At 36.1% G+C, this 16,729-nt stretch overlaps 1 protein-coding gene across 5 annotated transcripts in view; it reads right to left on the bottom strand.

Annotated features, from left to right (window-relative positions):
* The window catches only part of CFAP206 (cilia and flagella associated protein 206), a 1,515,781-nt gene that overhangs the window by 1,225,474 nt on the left and 273,578 nt on the right, over window positions 1-16,729 (bottom strand). For all 5 annotated transcript variants that reach the window (XM_044069254.1, XM_044069237.1, XM_044069228.1 and 2 more), the window contains one exon: window positions 15,314-15,422. In XM_044069254.1, the coding sequence (XP_043925189.1) occupies window positions 15,314-15,421 (108 nt within the window). In that variant the 5' untranslated portion in view covers window position 15,422. The remainder of the gene's footprint in view (window positions 1-15,313; window positions 15,423-16,729) is intronic.

Consider the following 16,729-nt stretch of genomic DNA (forward strand, 5'->3'; position numbering starts at 1 on the left):
TATCATAATTATTTGTAATGCTTGGAGCTTTATCTGCTCCATGTACTTCTAGTTACACAAGAAATAAAAAGTGTTAAGTGTTTTGCTGGCTTTCAAATTCATAAAGCACTTAGTGAGTGCTGTCAGAAAGGCAGTGTAACATGCTTTAGCAAGCTGTGTCAGAAAAATATCATAACATGTTATCTTATCTTAATGAAAATCAGGGGCAGATTACTGGCAGATCTGTGTTTAATTTTGGAGTAGTGTTTGCTGTAGTGGTTTGCTGGCGAGTAGTAACAGATGTAACTACTTAGCACAATACCTGATTGTAACAACTGAAGCAGAAGCAGGGAATGCTTAACAGTTGTTAAGACTGGGTCTTGTGGTATAGAAGCATTTAAATGGTTTGCCAATTCTGCAATATCAGGGAATAATCACTGCACTCTATGCACTACATACAAATTATCATTAATCCTAATTTCCTTAGTATTCCAAACTAATACACATACATTACATCTCCCACAATGAAACATTCCTTGCACAATTGGCTGTGGTACAACATTCCTGTATTTTAAAAAACAGTAATTCACTCACATTTAAAGGTCACATAAAAGAAAAAGCTGGAAACATAAGCAACACATTAGCTAAACGTGTCCAAACACAAAATTTTCCAATTACATTTAAACAACTGAACATTATTTGCAAAGATACGTCAGTCTCAAGAGGTATAATCAGTCCTGCAAATACATATCTAGAGTAGTACACAGTCATTCTTCCCTTTTCTAACATTCTTAAAAAAAAAAGACAAAAAGCATGGACTAGTTCAAAAACTGTTTTCAGGAAAAATATGGTACACAAGGAAATAATTTTCATAAACAGTACTAAACAAATGTCTGTTTTGCTGCAGTCATCTGTGTTTACTTATAATATGTGTATGCATTATATTTATAGGTTCATAAGAGATTACTAGGCTATTGGCCCTAGGGTCTTTATAAGCCTAGCCATGTTATACCCTTTTTCCCTTACTGACCAAGCTGTATGGTCTATATTTGCAGCATGAGTCTATGATCAGCACCAACTGCCCTTATCCAATAGAAACATAGGGTAAATTTATGGTCTCCCATCCAGTTGTCTAAGTTATGCTCAAATAGCGTCACTGAGGAGCTCTGTTTTACGTGAACTGGGAGTTTGTTCAAGAAGAGTGGCAATCTCTGGGAGACATAGCTGTCTCTCCAGCATGTCCTGTTAATGTCGCAGGCTAGGTTAAGATCCCTAGAGTGAGTGAATCTTGTCCCATTTGACTTGCGGATGTGCAGCATTTTCATTAGGGCAAGGTCCAAGACTACTTTGTAGGCCAGGCACAAGTTGCTTCTCAGGGGCCTATAAGATACACAGTACAATAGGGCCTTCAGTCTGTCCATGCACGTCATGTGTTGACGACCCTGAATTTTCTTGGTGAGAAACCTCCAAGGTTTCTCCAGCTGCTGCAGGTGTCTGCTGAGGTACATACAGAAGGGAGTGCTGTACTGTATTAGTGGTCTGATGAGGGATGAGTACAGGGGAGTTATAACATCCTTAGCTCTGGATGCGATGCCCTTACTTATGAGATGTGCAACATAGAAGGACTTCTTTACCACTGTGGACACGTGGTGATCGAAGTTAAGGTTTCTATCAACCTGTGTACCCAAATATCTCACCACAGGGTTTGAGCTAAGGGGGAAAAGAAACTTCTTCAGTTACTGAAGGTCTTATCGGAGATCAGGATCAAACCCTGTACCTTGTACATGGGAGAAGAACACCTTCACTATTATGCCAATTGTTTTTTTCTGTGTGTGTGTTTTATATATATATATATATATATATATATATATATATATATATATATGGGTTTATGTCATTTGATATAAAAGACAGAATATCTAAACACAACTGGGAAACTGAAGGCTTGATTCAAGGTAACATCAGAAACAACTTTAGACATGAATGAAGGATTTCTGTGTAATTCATTTCAACCCTATCCTTGTGAAAAACCAGACAGGGTTAACCCAACATGAGAGCTTGCAATGCCACAGCAAAAAGTAAAACAGTTTTCTAAGTAATGAACCACAATTCAGCTTGAAAGGCCAATTCAAAAGGAGCTAAGGTCAGTTTTTCCAGAATAAAATTAAGATTTCAAGGAGGGGGAGAGATTTACTTGCAAGGGGGTCTCATGTAAAACATTCCTTTCAGAAGCTGTTTGACTACAAACATAGAAGAAAGAAGGGGATCCATAAGTAGACAAGCTGTGATGGCTACAAGATTTACCTTGATGGAAGCACAGGACAAGTCATCTTTAACTAGCTCATACAAATACTTGAGAACCCAAGATGCTACTTCCCTTTTGGGATCCCTGTGATTGGCAAGGCACCAACTAGAAAACCTCTTCCATTTACCAACATAAGACTTTCTAGTAGCATGTTTTCTTGCTTACTTTAGTACCTGCTGTGCATCCTTGTGAAAAATGGTGCCTAAAAGGTATTAAAATCGAATCATCCAAGCTATCAATTGTAGTTGATTGATGCCCTTAGCCAATTCCATAAGAAAGAAGAACCAGTTTTGCCTGGATCAAAAGGGAGTCACCATCCTGATTTTTGGTAATGCTCTCTGAATTATTCGAAGTACCTTGAAAATCACCGGAAAGGGTGGAAAAACATACAGGAACATTCCATAACAAGGAAATGACAGCACATCTGTTCTCCAAGCTTGGCTGCAAGGATTCTCAAACAGATATTTTTAAGTTGTCTGCTTTGTAAGGAGGTGGACGAATCTAGTTGAGGTGTTCCCCACATCTGGATCAAGTTCTGGAACACATTTGTATTGAGTTTCCATTCAGGAGGCTCCATCCAGGACCTGCTTAGTCTGTCTGCCACATTGTTTTGATCTGATGGAATGTAGGTGGCCTGTTGAGTTAGAGAATGGTGTAGAGTCAACTACCAAGCCATCATTGCTAATCTGCAAAGATGATATGACCTTGTACCCTCATGTTTGTTGAAAACCAAATCAATGTGGTGTTGTCTGTAATCACATTTAAAAGACATGAAACCCATATATGTTTCTATTTGTATGAATGTGTATGTTTTGTTCGGGGCTTTTCCCTCGGGTCTCCATTGAAAATGGGTAATTTCTTACCCAGTTGGACTAACCCGGTTAACAAATGTGAAATAAATAAATAAATAAAATATATGACGTAGAGTTTTCAAAGCATGAATCACTGCTAGCATTTCCTTGATGTCTATATGCTTTGGCTTGTCTGAATAGTCCCACAGACCTTGTAATTTTGCTCCCATAGAAACTGCACATCAAACATAATCTAAACAGTCTTGAGAGCCATTTGATCCTTCTATCACTGCAGTTATTGCCTTACAAAACCCCTAGCATGGAAATCTGAAAGTCCAATGGGTGTAGGTCCTTGGACCAAGAATTTTTAGGTACCAATGGATTTTCTCATATGTAATCTGGCAAGTGGTATCATAAGGATCATGGATGCCATGAGGCCTAGAATCCTGAGAAATTCTCTTGCAAGAGGCTAAAGCTGTCAAGAAAACTCAGAAAGATCTGCTGATAAGTTATTATATTTTCTTTTGAACAGAGGACCTTTTTCTGAGTATATCTATAAAACACCCCAAAAAGCCAATTTGTGAGAGGGTGTGAGATAAGACTTTTGTAGGTCCAAGTGAAATCCCATATGTAATAAGAGATTGAAACCTTAGTTAAGGACTCCAAAACATCTGGGAGAAGACTCTGCAAAAATCATCTAAACAATGAAAAATGTGGTTGCCCTTCAATTTGCAGTAAACCATCACTGGGGCTAAGTACTTTATTAACACTCAAAGTGCAGTGGAGACCTCAAAATGTAATGCAGAGAAGTGATAATGTGATCCAGATAAAGCAAACCTTATATATTCTCTGAAACTGTGATCAATGAGTATGTGACGGTAAGCATCATTGATAACTAGTGTTACCATAAAACAATGGTCTGGAAACAGTGCAAGCACTGACTGCAGGGTCAACATTTTGATTTATGGAACTTTTACATAAAGGTTGAGAAAAGATAGATTTAACACAGGTCTCTATATGTAGTATTTTTTGGTACTAAACATATTCTGGAATAAAAACATTTGCCCATGTGATCTGCAGGTACTGGTTCTATGACACAACTTTAAAAGTATCTTCTAGAGGTGGCAAAGTAGTTAGGGTTATGGTTAGGTGCAGAATTAGGAACCTAATCTACGATTATATAATAAAATCTACCCAGTTGGGGGGAAACCACTGTTTGCTCCCAATCAAAAACATCCCTGAGGCTAGCAACAGTCTCAGCAAAGAAAAAAAAAAAAACATGTCTAAGATAAACTTCAGGTTCACTATATCAAGTGTCAAAATCCTGGGCAATGGATTCCTGAAGAAAATCTCCCGTTTCTGACAGATTCATTATCATCTGAAGACATATACTATCCTCTGGTAATACCTGCACTTGAACTGAGATAAGGCAAACAGCATGCAGAATTGACTGACTACAAAACACTCAGCCAAAGACAGAACATCTGACTTGTATACATAAACAACTTGCTCACCTGCCTTGTAATTAAGCTTTTGGTTCATTTTTTCTAGGAATATCCCTACTGGGAATATGGTTAGGGGACAGCCTGCTATTCCAGACAACTTCTGTACCGACAGTATTGGTTTAACAGGTATTAGAAGAGCCCTTGAAGATGTGTCTATGCCCTGGTCCCTCGTGGGTATTATAGCTACACCACAGGGAGTTGAGGCAATAGTTAAATGGTCTGGTAACCATCATTGTCCATGTCAAACTCACAAACCTGTGGCAGTAATGTTACTTGTTATTTCTTTTTAGGTACAAGCCAAATGGGAGAAGCAGAAACGGGAATATTATCCATGCTGTAGCCAGGGAAGAAACCTGATTGCCAGTACAGTAAGCTCACTGACAGAAGGTAAGTATTCACTAGTACAGTAGTAGCAGTACACTGAAAATCATGTTAACAGACCTTACATTTTTAGTGAGAAACATCATAGAACAATTATTACTTCGAAAAATGAGAAAACATTCTAATTCTATTAAAAAAACAGTAACAGTCACGAAACACACACATTCTGACTATAAAACACAAACAAAATACTTAACATTTTCATAAAATCACAGTTTTCACACAAAATTGTAAAATAAGCCAAGTAAACAGTGCAGAAGCACTTACAAAACGTCACGGACAAAAAGCTAGTATTCTCAAGGTGGAATACTGCAAACAGAGTATTTTATATATATCTTAAGGTAGATCAGAAAATATACCACAAATTTTCAATACAAATATTTATGAGAAGAAGAGGTCCCCAAAAGGGTGTCTTATCTGTTAGGCAGAAAGCTTTTGACTGCTGTTCCTCTGGAGCTAGAGAGGTACTTCTCTTCAAGATGGGAGGAAAAGTCTGAAGATTTACTTCACCCTGGTTACTGATATAATTCCCCCCCAAAAAGAGTGCAGCCTATTAGCAGCAAGTAAGAGTAGGGGAGTTCAAAGTTAGGCAATGGAGATCAGCAGTTTCAACATACAAGTCATTTAATGTTCAAACACAGCAAAAGGAACACCCACCCACAAATAACATAAATGCTGATAAAAACACTTCCCCTTGCGCTTTTGTCTCATAAAACTTCATCAGATGGGCAAATACATCATAGTTACCTAGTTAAATAACTTTTCCTGTTTGAATAGACCAATGAAATCAATGATTCAATTAGTTACCAAGATACAGAAAGAGTGGATTCTAAACTGCATGTGACAGTCTAGAAATGTTGAATAAAATACATTTAAACATTCATATTAAAACTGTTCATATAAAAATATATTCATATTAAAATGTACAATGTATTAATTAATAAATTCATATAAATAATGCTTTTTAAATACATTGTTTAAAAGTATTTAAAATACAATGGCATAAAATAACTTAAAATAATATAGAATACTAGTCTAGCACCATCTGGTGGACAAATAATAAATGTATATAAAATCAAGAATTCACTTAAATAAGCCAGGATAAAATAACATGAATATACGTAAAAATGTAAAATTTTGCAGACCTGAGCTTGAGTACAGGTTTTAAAGACACCATATCATTAAGTCCTGAATTGTTGCAACCATCCTGGACTAATTGCCAATATAGTTCCCTGTATTCGAGTCTGGTCACCCATGGCTCACCCCTGGGGTCTATAGGGACCAGCTTTATCATGAAAAATTGATACTCTGCTTTTGGACATGCCTGAAGATGTTTGTACAGGGTGTTATTATCATTTTTCTTCCTTAAATCATAAAGGTGTTCATACATTCTTTGTTTTAACCTTCTCTCTGTCTTACCCACGTAGAAGGAGTCACATGCCCCACACAAAACAATATATACCATACCTGTGGTATTACAATTTGCATACCCTCTAGTAGTTATATACTTGTTTCTACATTTTAAATATAACATGTCCCCAGTCCATATGTACTTGCATTGGGTGCAATTTCCACATTTGTGTGCACCTTTTTTGTTACTAATGAGAGTTCCGAAATTGTTATAATGGGAACCTCCTTCCAAAATACTTTTGATATTTCATCCTTTTTTGTACATACATTTAAGTGGCTTATCAAATACACAATTTAAATCTGATAAGGCTGAAATTTTTTTCTTCTCCTTGTCTATAACTTGTTTGACCAAATTGGTTTCACCATTATATGCGATAGTCAAAGCAGATTGGTAAGACGCCCCTTCTATCCTCGTACCTAGACTTGCATGATCAGAGGGGTGATTTTTATCCAAAATAGGGGCAAACTAGACTCTCTACCATCCATGACTTCTGTTAATACATCATTCAAAAGTGTTGGAGGGTACCCCTTGGCTTTGAACATTTCTACTATAAAATCACATTCTCTTTTAAAATCCTGGTCATCAGATGTCATTCTGCTAGCCCGGACCAGTTGACCTTTTATTACCCCTCTTTTTTGGTGTGGGGGGGTGGGCACTCACATAGTGAAGATAAGGATTCGAGAATGTCTGCTTTCTATGTATTTTAGATTTGAAACCATTGTCCACCCTTTGAATGTTAGCATCAAAGTAATTTAACTCACTATTGTTAAGCTGATATGTAAATTTTAGAAACTTAGTAGTCTTAGAAATGTATTCAAGGAATTTGAAAAAATGATTATCAGTACCAGTCCAAAAATACAGATGTCATCTAAAAAATGCCCATATAGGTTCCAATATTGCTTAAATTCAGAAGTGAGCACATATTTGTTTTCCCAATATAGGAGAATAATATTGGCGTAGTTAGGAGTGCAGTGTGACCCCATTGCCACGCCCATCAAATGTTTATAGTATTCTCCCTAAAAGAAAAGAAAATTATTCTTAAGGACTAGGTCCATTAAAATTAGACAAGTGCGAAATACACTTCCTCAAACCAAGCAAGCCCCACATCATGTGGAATACACGTGAACAAATCCACTACATCAAGTGTAATTAAAGTACTTGTGTTGGATTGTTATTCATTGCTTATGCGTCTTAAAAAATCCCATGAATCCTTGAGAATATTCTCATTTTTGAAAACTATGTTTTTTTAGATTATAATCTATATATTTTGCCAAATGTGCAGTTACTGATCCTTCCGCAGAGACAACAGACCTAAGCGGTGGGTCAGTAATCATTTTGTGGACCTTGGGTATGCCAAAGATAGAGGGTACTCTGGGCTTGTCGACATTTAAAAAGTTATAAGTCTCAATGCCTATGAGCTCCTCTATCACTAGATCATTTAGACACATGGAAATATTTTTATAGGCAATGTTTACTTCGTTCAAGGAAACTCTAGAGTATGTCTCTTCATCATTGAGCAAGTCAAACATTTTGCTTTCATAGTTGATATGATCTATTAAAACAACCCCTCCACCCTTGTCTGGTTTCCTGGTTCTAAGGTTTTTGTTTTCCTTAAAATCATATAGAATATTCATTTCCTCAGTAGTTACATTTGGTGCCACTCTATTATATTTCAACATTTGCCTTAATTCTTTTTCCACCACCAGTTCAAAATTTCTAAGCTGGGGGTGCAGTGGGGGGGCTGAAAGTACTTTTCTTTACTAGTTTATTGTGAATATTCTTTTTCTCCTGTCCATTAAAAAATAATTCTAGATTTTTTTGTCTAATAAATAATTTAAAATCAACTAATAAATTCATCAAATTGTTTTTTACCCTGGGTATAAAAGTGAATCCTTTCGAAAATAAATTAAAATGCCCGTTGGTGATGACAGTGCTGGTGTAGTTAAATATGTTAAAACCATTGTAGCTAAATAAGCAACCATCTTGTGTAATTTAATCTTGAGAATCTATCTCCAATATGTTCGTTCCTGTGGTCCCCAACCTTTCTGTGTTTGGTTCCCATACCTGTAGTTCACAGGACCATTCTGTCTTAACCTCTCGGACCTCCTCGGAGGTGTAAATTCTGAGGGGTCCTGTAAGTTTAAATTTTCTTGGTAATCCTGATTAATATTCTCTGTATATGCCCATCTTCTATCGTTTTCACCCCATATAAGTTACTGTTGACCCTAAAGAGTTTTGGGTCAGAAGGTTAAAACAAAGAATGTATAAACACCTTTATGATTTAAGGAAGAAAAATGATAATAACGCCCTGTACAAACATCTTCAGGCATGTCCAAAAGCAGAGTATCAATTTTACGTGATAGAGGTGGTCCCTGTAGACACCAGGGGTGGGCCATGGGAGACTAGACTCAAATACAGGAAACTATATTGGCAATTAGTCCTGGATGCTTGCAACAATTCAGGACTTAATGATATGGTGTCTATAAAACCTGTACTCAAGCTCAGGTCTGCAAAATTGTAATATTTTTACATTTTTACATATATTCATGTTATTTTATCCTGGTTTATTTAAGTGAATTCTTGATTTTATATACATTTTCATGTGTTTTATTATTTGTCCACCAGATGGTGCTAGACTAGTATTCGATATTATTTTAAGTTATTTTATGCCATTGCATTTTAAATACTTTTAAACAATATATTTAACAAGCATTATTTATTTGACTTTATTAATTAATACATTGTACATTTTAATATGAATATATTTTTATATGAACAGTTTTAATATGAATATTTAAATGTATTTTACTCAACATTTCTAGACTGTCACATGCAGTTTAGAATCCACTCTTTCTGTAGCTTGGTAACTAACTGAATCATTGATTTCCTTGGTCTATTCAAACAGGAAAAGTTATTTAACTAGGTAACTATGATGTATTTGCCCATCTGATGAAGTTCTATCAGACGAAAACGTAAGGGGAAGTGTTTTTATCAGCGTTTATGTTATTTGTGGATGTGTGTTCCTTTTGCTGTGTTTGAACATTAAATTACTTGTCTGTTGGAACTGCTGGTCTTTGGTGCCTAATTTTGGATTACTAGTTAAGTTTTGGGCACTTTCACCACATCTTTCCTGTTTAAGAGGAGGGGAGTTACAGTGAGTGAGTGGGAGGGGATTTAGTACTTTGGCAAGCTGGTTGGGTGCTGTTTCCTTGGCAGGACACTCCAGCAGACAAAATGCAGAACATCAAATGATTAATTCTGGGCATGGTTTTAGAAAAAGTAAATCATTCCAAGGGACTATCAGAAGAAATATTCTCCTTAGAATCAGAATCAGGAACCTAAGGTGAGAAAACAGAGGTAATCCCTACACAATCCTTTATCTTTTTCAAATTCTTCAGACAGTGAAGAATCCCTTTTTCTCTCACCACAAACACCAGACCTGGTTGGTTCAAGAGTCTGAACTTAGCTTTGAATAAGTCGCTCCTGTCTAAAGTAACAAAGACAGACATTGATAAATGTCTAACTTTTTACTTTTTTGACAGGAATTTCTGAAGAAGCAGACCTACTTTTGACAGGGAAAACCTACCTATGGACAGGCCTCCCAGTCTGGCTAGGCAGAGAGGTATTCCATGTCCTTCTTCCAGGACCAGCAAAAGTGGCTGCCCCTTGCCCACCCAGGGCATTCTAAGAGCCAAAAAGGGCATGTCTAAACACCAGGTAATGGTAGCTGAAGAGACTACACCTGAGGGAGTCAATGAAAAAGACAAACGGTCTGAGGAACCAAAAATGTCCACAGCAGAGTCATCCATCTGTGGCTGAGGCAATTTAGCAGCCTGATAAAGGGGCAAAGGTTGCTTGGGATTTTTTCTTTTGTTTTTGTGGCTGGAAGAAGGAAGAACCAAGGGACCAGTAGGTTGTTCCATGGAGAAGCCAAAAAAAGATGCCTTAATCACAAGGAAGCATGGCAGCAATAATTTGTAAAACAGTAAAGTATTAACAAAGTTTATTTTCCCATCAAAAAATACAAGGAAATGCACTTTAAACACTTAACCCAACTCTCAAAAGTAATTTGACATATTTTAGTTAGGAAAAAGTAGTTTAAGTTAGTCTTAACAACTCTTTTCCTCACAAGTAAAAAAAATAACACTTCTAGTAAAAAGTCACTAAAAGTCACTTGATAGTCAATAAAAACATTTTTGCCTAAATTAAAATAATTACTTTTACAAAAAAAAGTGAAATTTATGATAGAAAATAAGGTATGAAATGTTTTTACCCCCAAAGGGAACTCATCTGCCCAGCAAATGAAAAGCATTAGCTGACAGTCAATCCTCAAAAGCCCACAAGAGGAATGCTATTTTTCAGCAGGAAAGCTCTGAAGGATTTGACACCCAAATCACTCTCTTTCTTTGGCTCTGCTCCAGCTGCTTAACAATTTAGATGTGTGGAAGTTGCCCTTAAGCTTTAGAAGTTGGCCAGGTGTTATATCCTTAGTAAGATATAAGCCGTATAGCTAAGTGTACTGCAGCAGTGATCAAATGACGAACATCAGATAAACCCATTACATATCAAATTACATCTTTTATACATCTAAAGCACTAAATTATAAAAAGGAACTTAATATTTCAGATAATTGTGCACTATATATATATATATATATATATATATATATATATATATATATATTTCAACACCTTAAGAATCAATACTTTTTTGCAGTTTTATGAAGTGTAGACTGAAATTCAGATTTCTTACATATTCAAGCTGGAAACAAATCACTAAGCTGTCTTACAGTACTGCATTTAAATTAATGGTGTGTTGCAGAATATCTAAACAGTAGAAGTTATACAAGCTAGAATGATGTTCAATCTGTAGCATCTATGTCAGAAAGGTTGATATATGCTCCTGTCTACATATTGTAATAATAAACACTCTGGAGACTCTGCATGGCTTCAGTGTAGTTTTTTTTAGTGACTCTGTGCAGTACTAGTAATTTAGAGTGCCTCCATACCATTTCAACCACATTATAAAGGGTATTCACAATTCAGGACAGGTAAAAGATTTAACATTCAACTCAGGTAAGCAACTCACAGTTCGATTCCTCTCCCACATGAGAGGCCTATTTCTCTGGTACTCTGTCTGTCTTGCCCTGTAGGCCCTAACCTGTGTATCTCTCCAAAGTACTTTCTCTCTCTGCCAGAGAGGCCTGCTCTCTTTCTATCTCTCTCTCTGATCCAACCTTTTATAAGAAGGGTATGTGGCCTCCTTCACTCTGGGCAAGTGTGGATTCTTCTCCCAGACTGCCCAAATCTGCTGTTCAATATATATCCCACAATAGTCACTAGCAGTCACTATACCATATGACACCCCCCCCCAAGCTGTGACCTGTGGGGATGAGCATCTTTGGCTAGCCAGATCCCACTTCAGCGAGCTCTCAAATTCCACTGTACATGTGTTTTTAGTATTCCACACTGGGCATCATATAGTAATATGTCAAAATTGGGAACAAACATAGCACCATGATTGTCTAATGATACGTACAGTTCTCAGTAGCAAGAGCCCCCCCCCCCTGCTCATCACATAAATTGCTCCCTCTAGGGCATATTGCTCTCCTTTTGTATTGGGACAAATTTTGGCATAGTGCATTCCTCCTTTTGATTTTCAGTTCAGTGCTGTGTTTTACATTTACAATTTCCTCTTATGAACTCAAGTTTCAGCTCAATTCTGCAACTATCACCCCAACCCGATTCACTTTGCTTACAGCATTTTGCATTTCTTAATGTGTCCTAGTATACCTTTTCTACTACTCTATCAGCTCCTTATAGGCTGCACTCAGATAACTCAAGGTAATCTTGATCTCATTATATGTGGACACAGGCACACAGTGTCATGCATATTTTTAGTTAGGGTGGCATGTTCTAACAGCAGTTTTAATCATATCAATATGTCTTTTTAGTTCTGCAATATTGGGCTTAATTACTGCCATTTTAATTTCCAGGTTTTCATACTTAGTTGTCCAATGTTTGGCTACGTCTTCCATGACATCTGACAGTATGAAATTTTTACTTTGTTCCATGAGCTGTGTCTCAGTCACTGAGTTTTCATCTGCAAAGTTCTTTTTCCCCTGGATCAGCTTAGCAACATACTGCTCATTCATGTTGCCACTTACTCTTTGCTCTTCATCCAGTAACACATTTGCAAGGCTTTCCTACTTCTTTCATTTGTATTCCAGTTCTGAGATTTATGTGTTACTGGCATTATTCTTCTGTATTTCTTTGCTTAGACTCTGTTTAGATCACCACTGACCAGCATCAAATGTGTCCTTTCATTTATGTTTTCTTCTTTCTTTTGTAGCACAGACTGACTACTTCATTGATGTAAGAGTCGCTGTACATTTCTCAGCTCTGTTTCCGACATCTTAAAGCTGTGCGTTTAATGACTCATTCTCAGCTTGTATGTTCCGATATTTTATTTTTATGTTATGCTCATAACTATTAACTTTTTATTTTTCCTACCAGTTTTTCATTTTCACTTTGTAAACACATAATGTCAATTTTGGTTTTATACTAACTTTTTCTTTCAAGTTCCAGCACCAAGTTACTTTTTCTTTTTGATTTTTGATGTCTTTTAACTTGGCACATTCAGGCTTACTTTAATATTTTACTAATTCCCACTAGTATAGAAATTGCAGACAGTCTTTTGGATAAATCAGCCATCTCTTTGTTCTACTTTGTCACATATTTTTGAAAGTGAGCAAACAACCATGTAAATTATTTTCATGCTGAGAAATCATGTTTCACCATTATATGATCTTTCCTGCTTTTACGACAATGCCCTCCGACTCTCTTAACATGTCTACTTTCTTAGTTATTTCTAACTAATCCTTGCAATGTTATAAAGCATTAAGAGAGGGTTTCATTTACATTTTCTTGTTCTTGGTTAACCCTTTGTTGCAACAAGATATTTTTCTACAAGTCCTTGTTTCTTAACAATACTCAAGTTCTACCTCTTTGCACCATCTATTCCAATTCATTCACAACAGCCAGAGTAATTATTGCAGCTTAGGTTTCCTTTGCGTATTTGAAACACTGAACAGCAAGCTATTTGACACTGTCAGAGACACTGTGATGCAAAGCACTTTCATTCTGCTGCACTGGCCTAAGATGGACAATACTTTCTCTGATTAAGTTATACCTCTGTATCTCAGCAGATTTTTGCTTTACTTCCATGACAGCAGCTAGTGTATTGATTTATTACTTTTTTACTTTTCATTTTTAATACAGGTAGTTCACATCCAGTCTACCAAGTTTGTATACAGTTTTCTTTCTTGTGCTATATAGCACTAGAACCCCCTTATGCTACCTTCAAAATCAGCACTTCCATCTTGCCTTACACAGAAATTACCCAATTTTTTCCTCTCTGGTTTTGACCTTCCAGAAGCAGCACCATTTTCTGAACACCTTTTTTCTGAAATTTTTTTAACAAGAAACATCTTTATTAAATTGTCACTTGTGACATAGGAAATCATACATTTATTTAAATGAAAACAAACCATACTGGCAAATTTTTAGTTGCAAACATTATATATCACTTATAATTTATCCAGTCATTATCAGTCAAACATTACATAGCTCATTCAAATCCTGCTTCTTTTAAATCTCATTCCTTCTTTAAAACGTTATTCTGTATGTATTGTTCCCACGATTCCAATTTTTTCTATCTAATTTGCCACTACCCTTTTCTAAAGATCACATCTCCAATTGTTTTATCTCTGTTACTATATTCACTACTTCTAGTACCGTTGGTTTAGAGACTTTGATTTCCATTTTATAGTAATTGCTTTTATGGCAGCCACCATAATCAGACTTGGCAAGGTTTTACTATGTCTAGGCAATTCTGATTCTGTATCATAGCTCAAAAAAACATTTCCTTAGTTATACCAGTTTGCTCACCCAATATTTCTGATAGAGTAGTCTGCAAGGAAATGTTAAAGAATGCCAAGTCATTATACTCTCAAAAATATGCTCCCAATTACGTCTTTCTTCCCTGTAACATATCCAGTATTTGCTATCTACCTGGGGGAAAAATTCTTTGGAGTCTACTTGGGGTATAAAATACATATGTAAACACTTCCAAGCAAAGATCCCAAGTCTTCTGGACTTTGTTGCATATTTGGGAGACACACATTTATCCCCCACGGTTTCTTTTTGAATTGCTTACCAAGTCTCTCTTTCCAATCTTTTCTAACATACTCTGGATTATTATAATTAACATGCAATATTTTATATCCTCTACTAATTATCCCTTTTTTAACATCAGCCTCTGTTCTAGAGTCTACCGAAAACATTACCAGTGATGTATTTTCACTTAGTATCCCCTAATTCTTTCTCTTTGCCTATACTCCCTGCAGTCCAAATAAATTCTTGGCCTCTGCATTCTATTACCTTTCCCTCTATGATTATTTGTTCCCAATACCTTGGTTCTTTTGCCAGTTTTCTACAAAATGTTCCAGCCCCCTCTTGCCCATTGTCTGTATCCTTAATTGCAGTCACCCTATCGGTAGAATCTCCTTTCTCCATTTCCATGTTCGCTTAGTTCTTAGAATACTTTCTGCTACTTTATGAATATAATATTCTGTATGGTTATTGTTATTCTCTTTAAGGATATGCATGTTAGCAGTTTGTTTGGGTTAAATTTCAGTTTAATAAAAATTGTAAGTCTTATAAGGCTTACAGTTTATTAAGCATAACTGCAGTTTTGTGACACTGTACAGTTAATTCCTGGCTTAACCATTATGTTATCAGGAAAGACAGAAGACATACGTCTTTATGTAATAAAGAGTAATATACTTTAGATACATTATGAAGCAAATGCCTTTGCAGCCCTCAACTTTCAGTCATTAATCCTTAGAATAAGGTGAACAAAACAGGTATTTTGCACTTACCACAAAAGCAACCAGTGTTTCAGACACAGTATGTCCTTTGCTGGAACATTCTTGGCCTATTTCACGAATTATATTCTTAATGACACTTTCTGCTTGTACTCGTGACATCCTATAGATGAGATAAAATAATGAACAAAAATGCAGTAAGAGAGACAGATCCCTATACAACTTTTATATCATCAGGTAGATTATCAATTAAAAATGAGCTGCAAGAATATACTAGGCACACCTATTGCGGACATAATGGTATACCTTTTCTGGTCACTCCCATTTGGTATAAAGCATTTCACAGATTCACAAACCCTTTCAATAAAGACAAAATAAATAACCTCAAGGAGTTGGGAATAAGAAATCTACTACATAAACTCTTACAGCAGACTTTTACATATCCAAATCATACTGTTTTCTTGTGAAGTTACAGGCATACAAATCACTGTTTTGTTGGGGGGGGGGTGCTGTTTGGCTACTTCTTTTGAATACTGTGGTGCTGTGTCATGCTCTTCCCTAATGATATATTTCTCCAAATGCAGATATAAAATCAGCAGCTATGGCAAGTGATGCTCTGTGTATAACCCCCAACACTAACTATGTACATTTTGTGAAACTACTTATTTACATGTACCCAAGGTAAGGAAGACAGTAATCTCCTAGAAATGATGAACCAAAAGTACTGTTGTATCAGTCATCTTGGCACACTTATTGAAGTTCCTTGAAAAAGGTCTCTGATGATCCATAAACAGAAACCATCACAAGGTTGTCTTTTTTTAAACACCTTTATTGAATTATTGCTTGTGACATAGGCACATTTACATTTATATAAAAGTAATCAAACTGTATTAACAAGTTAAAATGAATAAACATTATCCTTCAGATATATTGCATATAACCTAAGCTACACTATATAAATTATTCAATTCCTGATGCTTTTTTTAAAAAAGAAACATCTTTATTAAATCACAAGGTTGTCTCAATGGTTTTCAGGCAGACAATGAGCATCTCTTTTACAGTTTAATTGCGGGAAATTACTATACATCTCCTAGGTGCACTGCTTGCTGGAAACTCATCTACATTATGATTATAACGCATATACAAAGAAGGATTAAGCTCACACTGCTTAATGTCTCCACCCCAACAGAGGAATGTATATGTGAGCTCACCTCCCCTGAGACCAGTTAAAAAAAAAAAAGGTAAGTTTTATGGATAGGTGTGCAAGCTCAGCCTTTCCTTATTAATCCATTACTGACAAAGCACATATTCAAACAAAAAAATCAGCAATATGAATCCAGTAGTGATAAATTTGGATCAGTCTGGTTTTGTGGAAGTGAGGCAACATTTTACAACATTAATAGAACAATGATGATCTGGGGGAAGCAGAATGCAAGAAATACTGTTGTTATTTGTGGGTCTTGATACAGA

Source organism: Protopterus annectens, chromosome 1.part0, assembly GCF_019279795.1.
Source record: "Protopterus annectens isolate FY-2018-M chromosome 1.part0, PAN1.0, whole genome shotgun sequence".
Taxonomy (NCBI): domain Eukaryota; kingdom Metazoa; phylum Chordata; order Ceratodontiformes; family Protopteridae; genus Protopterus; species Protopterus annectens.